The 6,256-nt window shown below is 46.5% G+C and overlaps 1 protein-coding gene across 1 annotated transcript in view; it reads left to right on the top strand.

Moving 5' to 3' along the window:
* Nucleotides 1-2,812: 2,812 nt before the first annotated feature.
* The window catches only part of CCDC39 (coiled-coil domain containing 39), a gene marked incomplete at its 3' end in the record, with an annotated part of 30,236 nt that continues 26,792 nt past the window's right edge, over nucleotides 2,813-6,256 (top strand). The window contains exon 1 of the mRNA XM_018572945.1: nucleotides 2,813-2,916. Within this exon, the coding sequence (XP_018428447.1) occupies nucleotides 2,827-2,916 (90 nt within the window). The remainder of the gene's footprint in view (nucleotides 2,917-6,256) is intronic.

Raw genomic sequence — 6,256 nt, 5'->3', positions numbered from 1 at the left:
CGGGACTCCTACACGCAGCATGCCACGCCTCCGAATGACTCATTGCTCTGAAGTCTCAGAGAGATCACTCTGCTCTCTCTGAGACCCTGGAGCTAAGAGGCAGATAGGACAGAAGCAGCTCAGACGGGCACAGTACCTTGCAGCCGAGGCCGCAAGCAACTGTGCCGGTCTGAGTGCGTGCGGACGGCAATGCATCCCTGCCGCACAGCTGCCCGTACATGCTACGGGTGGCTGTGCAGGGATGTAGCGGCAACTCTCTGGAGGGGGGCCCTCTTCTTCCTCGCTGGGCCCCCCCCCCAAGTGGCCGAACGCCAGGGCCCGGTCGCAATTGCGACCGCTGCAACCCTGGTAGTTCCGCCAGTGAGGATAGGTGATACCGCATACCGATAGCGGAAGTCCCATTAAGGAAGCCAGGCAGGGTGTAATGACTACCCACCTGGCTTCCTGAGTATGAGTACTCGCCCAAATACTCGGTATCGGCACCGATACAGATCCTAGTATCGGTATTGGTGCATCCCTAATAAAAACCCTTGGCCAAAGAAAAAGAGAAAAAATAATAATTGTATATGAGCAATACACTTGGCAACATTGCAATAAGATTGCTGTAATAACAGTAGGTGGGGTTTAAAATTACTGTGCCAGGAGCAAGGGTTTTACAAAACACATAAGGACAAGGAATCACTTTAGAAAAATAAAAACTGTATTATTACATCTGCTTTTCTGAAAACAGAATATAGACAAGGAGGAACACTTTATCTGTGTCTATCTAAACCCAAAAGCAAAAATATTGCAACTTACCAGTTCTTAGATGTGGGGGCTGCCTTAGTTTTCTGTTTTAAGGCTTATTTTTCTTTATCTTCACCAGATGATCCATCCAGGACTTCTGCTATTTTTCAACTTCCTTTCACAGGCCAAGCTGTACAGCAAAAGTGGCAGATAGAGGGTTGAGATAAACCATTTAACACTGACAGGGGTACTAACTATGGTCAGCATTTATTCTTGTATGTAATATGTTTATCAAAATAGGAAAACAAATACAAACTATTGCTGTAACTTCTTAAACAGTATTAGCTGGAATGTGGCTCTAATGTGTTAGTCAAATCCATCTAAATCACCTGGTCCATCTAACACCACCCTCTCCACAGGGTGACAATACTACTGTCCAAGGGTGGCTCCATTGCTCCTCCATAGAGTGGGGCCACCCTAAGGCAGGAAGTGTTTTACTGGTCAGATCATCAGATGAAAAAAAAAGAAAAGATTAAAAAAAAAAAAAGGAATACAGCCACCACCACATTAAGGATTGCCAAGCTGCAATCTATTATTTTTTCATCTTTCGGTTTAGATACTTTTTAAAGGACTTCATTAAAACAAATGGAGACTGTTTAGACTATGAACACTTTAGTCAAGTCTAGGTAATGTACAACATAGCACATAGAATGCAGTGGTCAGCAGCAGGGATAAGCTTTGGGCTCGGGTCAAACATGGGGTCAATGATGCCATCAGCACCCCCCTCTCATTGTGTAAATTCAGCTGCAGGGCCGGGAATGCCCTGGCTGACAGCTGAATGGGGCTGAGGATGTTGATGATGTCATTGACCAAATATGGCCACAGGGCTAAACAAGGCTGAAAAGGAAGAGCGAGCAGCAGCCATGCCTGTGTTACTCCATCTTGATCTTCGCAGAAGCATGCATCAACTATAAGAACTGATTAATGGCTCTGATTTAAAACTAAAGGCTGTCATACACTTAGAATTTGTCCTCGTTCAGCCCCCACTGTTAGTATGGCAATTCATAAAGACTGGAGCAGACAGAATCTGGAGCAGTTGCCCATGACAACCAATCAGCATCTCTCTTCAGTTTGCTCAGTTAAGATTTGAAAATGAAAGAGAGAAGCGGATTGGTTGCAGTGCAGATCTGCTCCAGTTTCGATGATTTCCCTCCATTGATTTATACTGTCTATGCATTCAGCATGTGTTTAAAACGCATCTGGAGTGAACGATCCCTTATGGCCTTGTTCACACACCGAAAGCCGTGCGTTCCAGAGCGGTAGCTGCTGGAACGCAGCGCGATCGCTCTCTAAACTTCCTGCTGCGTTCTGGGCCGAGAGGGGGGTGGTGCATTGAATTTAATGGCACCGCTTCCATAGGCTCTGTTCACACCTATGCAATGCGGAAGCGCATAGGTTGCCAAATGTCATCACGCATCACATGTTGCAATGTTAGGGTTGGTGTGGTGTCATCATCTCTTAATGGCACCCCAATGCTCTTGGCCATCACGTGTGCTATAGTTCACACCATGGTAAAGTAACCTTTTACTATGCAATGCGACTTTTTTCTAAAAGGTGCACTTCTTTCAGTGTGAATTAGTTGCAGCAGACAGCACCACAAGCACACCGTACAGCACCTGAATCTAAGTCCAGTACCTGGCAAGTTTGCACAGATCACAAGATTAGCTACACAGAATCATACATCCTTTGGCTGTTGCTATACACAGGTTCTCATATATGGGTTCCGCCTGTATATATCAGCTTTATAAAACATGTGTATGCGGCATCAGAGACTCCTATAACACCGATCGCCCTTCACCCCCTGATTATGCACTAGCCGGTATGAGGATCGCCGGGATCGCTGTACACCCCTAGAGATCGTCCATAGATCAGTGTGTGTGTATGACAGCGGCAGCCATGTCTGTGCTCCGGGAGGCTCTTCCTGGTGACAGGCTGGTTGCCAAGGGCGCTGAAAACAACACAAGGAGCCGGAGAGAGCAGAGCGGCCGCCGCCGATCACCGCTATCACTTCTCCTTCTACCGCACAACACATCAGACACCATGAGCCGGGAGGTTCTGGCTGAGCTGCACTGGGCCGATGGCTTCGCCATCCCTGTGGCCAACTCCGAGAATAAAGCGCTGGAAGACGAGGTGAGGACGGGCTTCTCCCACATAACGAACGCTATGCCCGGGGTGTTGTCTGGATACGATATCCTTCTCCCTGTGTGGTGCGGTTCATAGGCTGAGCTTCACCTGACCACTTACCTGCCACTGATCATTATTGTTCTGTGTCTTCTGGCTGTCATCCCAGGTGCCCCCCTGCCCTTCATGTCCTTGTATGGGCCAAGGTGGGGTCACCTGTTCCCATATTCCACCATGGGTCAGGGTTTCAGCCTGGTCAGCATGCCAATATATTGACTGCATAGTAGTGGTTGGACATAAGGTGCCCATGTATGTTGGAGGATAGGAAGATCTTACCAGCTGGACATAAGGAGCCCATGTATATTGAAGGATAGGAATATCTTACCAGCTGGACATAAGGAGCCCATGTATGTTGAAGGATAGGAAGATCTTACCAGCTGGATATAAGGAGCCCATGTCTGTTGAAGGATAGGAAGATCTTACCAGCTGGACATAAGGAGCCCATGTATATTGAAGGATAGGAAGATCTTACCAGCTGGACATAAGGAGCCCATGTATGTTGGAGGATAGGAAGATCTTACCAGCTGGACATAAGGAGCCCATGTATATTGAAGGATAGGAAGATCTTACCAGCTGGACATAAGGAGCCCATGTATATTGAAGGATAGGAAGATCTTACCAGCTGGACATAAGGAGCCCATGTATATTGAAGGATAGGAAGATCTTACCAGCTGGATATAAGGAGCCCATGTATGTTGAAGGATAGGAAGATCTTACCAGCTGGACATAAGGAGCCAGTGTATATTGAAGGATAGGAAGATGTTACCAGCTGGACATAAGGAGCACATGTATAATGAAGGATAGGAAGATCTTACCAGCTGGACATAAGGAGCCTGTGTATGTTTGAGGATAGGAAGATCTTACCAGCTGGACATAAGGAGCCCATGTATATTGAAGGATAGGAAGAATTTACCAGCTGGACATAAGGAGCCCATGTATGTTGAAGGATAGGAAGAATTTACCAGCTGGACATAAGGAGCCCATGTATGTTGAAGGATAGGAAGATCTTACCAGCTGGACATAAGGAGCCCATGTATATTGAAGGATAGGAAGATCTTACCAGCTGGACATAAGGAGCCCATGTCTATTGAAGGATAGGAAGATCTTACCAGCTGGACATAAGGAGCCCATGTCTGTTGAAGGATAGGAAGATCTTACCAGCTGGACATAAGGAGCCCATGTCTGTTGAAGGATAGGAAGATCTTACCAGCTGGACATAAGGAGCCCATGTCTGTTGAAGGATAGGAAGATCTTACCAGCTGGACATAAGGAGCCCATGTCTGTTGAAGGATAGGAAGATCTTACCAGCTGGACATAAGGAGCCCATGTATGTTGAAGGATAGAAATCCTGGGACAATGCTGCTTTATATCTACCACTTTTCAGGTTTTCTCTAGTCCAGGGGTAGGCAACCTCAGCACTCTATCTGGTGTGCAACTACAAGTCCCATGAGGCATTGCAACACTCTGACAGCCGCAGGCAGGACTCCCAGATGCAGAGACATGATAGGAATTGTAGTTTTACCACCGTTGGTTTCCAAGGTTGCCTATTCCTGGCTGGTTGCTATGATTACATGTGGTTAGGAATCAATCACTATCCCTGGACACATGATCGATGCCTTCAGAAATAGTGATTGATTCCTAACCACGTGTAATCATATCACATACATGCGGCGTGCCAGCGTTTAAATGCAGCGGCTGTCACCTGATCATTAACTTGAATGGGTGACAGCTGCCGCTTGTAAACGTCAGATTAGGGATTCCAGCTGGAGGAAAACACAAGTTCCTGACACAGGAATCTGTAATCGTATCTAAACATATAAGTGTGAACTGGGCCTTACATTGCAGTGTGCCCCCCTCCAGTGATGTCCATGCTCCCCCTTATGATTCCATCGTCTTCTGGGTTCTGAGTCTTCAGCTGTCTTGATTGCTTGTGCACGAGGGTTACTCATCCAGCACAAAGTCATGACGGGACTGTACACTGAGCTGTGCATACGTAGCTCAGGGTACAATTAGGAATAAATGATGACAGGATGAGGAGAAGCATTTATGGCAGAATAGAGACACAAAGTCACTTCAACTTTTGAAGGTCTCATTCACACAGCCATTCCTGACAGCACACCTCCCAGGTCAGTGTATTTCTGTGGCGGCTATGGTCAGCCTCTTACCCTGTACAAATCAATGACAGGCACTGTGGCTGTCCCCATGTAGTCACACATGGAGTGAATACCTGCAGTTAGGGACAGATGAGTGGCCCTGGACGTAAATAGTCTGCATAGACAGTCATTGATTTGTACAGGCTTCCAGTCTTAGCTGAGCAGCAATACCTGGCCATACCCGCCACAGAAATGCAATGATCTGGGTGGTGTACAGCCAGGAACAATTGTGTGAACGAGACCTAAAAATTCACTTAAGTTCCACTTTAATTAGATTGTTTGGTGCAGGTTTTTGGCTGACTTCATTTCCACTTTGGCCCCTTTCACACGGGCTTTCCGACCAGGTCCACCTGTCAGTTTTTCATGCAGATCTGATTGGAAGCCTCATGTTCATCTATGGGCAGCCAGATCTAAACAGACGGTCATCTGTTTACATCCGGTCACCCCTGACTCTGGCCAGGTCTGGAAAAAAAACGCATCAATAATCCATTTCGGCAGAACCGTTCATGTCAGAGTCAGCAGTAACCGGATGTAAACAGATGCCCATCTGTTTAGATCCCGCTGCCCATACGCAAGATGGAGGAAAAAACTGCATAGACATGAATGTCACAACGGTCACATCCATTCCGATCAGGAGGGGACCCATGCACAGATTCCCTCCTGATCATACATAAAATGAATTTTAAAGCAAAATATGTAATATAGGGTAATGCAGGGCTTGACAAATCCCCAGAGCCAGGTAGCCAATGTTCCTTAAAATGTACAGGTGGGGCCTAACTTTTTTTAAATGTTTCTCCAGTTGTTGTCAATGGAGCTGGCTCCTAAAAGACATCCTCTGGCCCCTGCAATGGGCAGACTGGCTCTTGAATTCCATATTAATATGTCTACCCCTGGGGTAATTCTTAATGCAGAGTAGGGCAGTTGGTCCACCTGGTTGGTAATCGGTCAATCTAGGCCTGATTATTATTATTATAATACAAGATTTATATAGCGCCAACAATTTGTGCAGCGCTTTACAATATAAGGAAGACATTACAATCACAATACAAATCAAGACAAGATGGTAAGGAGGGCCTGCCCATGGGGCTTACAATCTAAAAGGGAGGGGGAAGTGATACATGAGGAGGGAGCTGCGT

Source organism: Nanorana parkeri, unplaced genomic scaffold, assembly GCF_000935625.1.
Source record: "Nanorana parkeri isolate BGI_ZX_2015 unplaced genomic scaffold, ASM93562v1 scaffold2182, whole genome shotgun sequence".
In the NCBI taxonomy this organism is placed as follows: domain Eukaryota; kingdom Metazoa; phylum Chordata; class Amphibia; order Anura; family Dicroglossidae; genus Nanorana; species Nanorana parkeri.
Note: the sequence above shows the minus strand (reverse complement) of the source record. Positions and strands in the feature narration are given on the sequence as shown.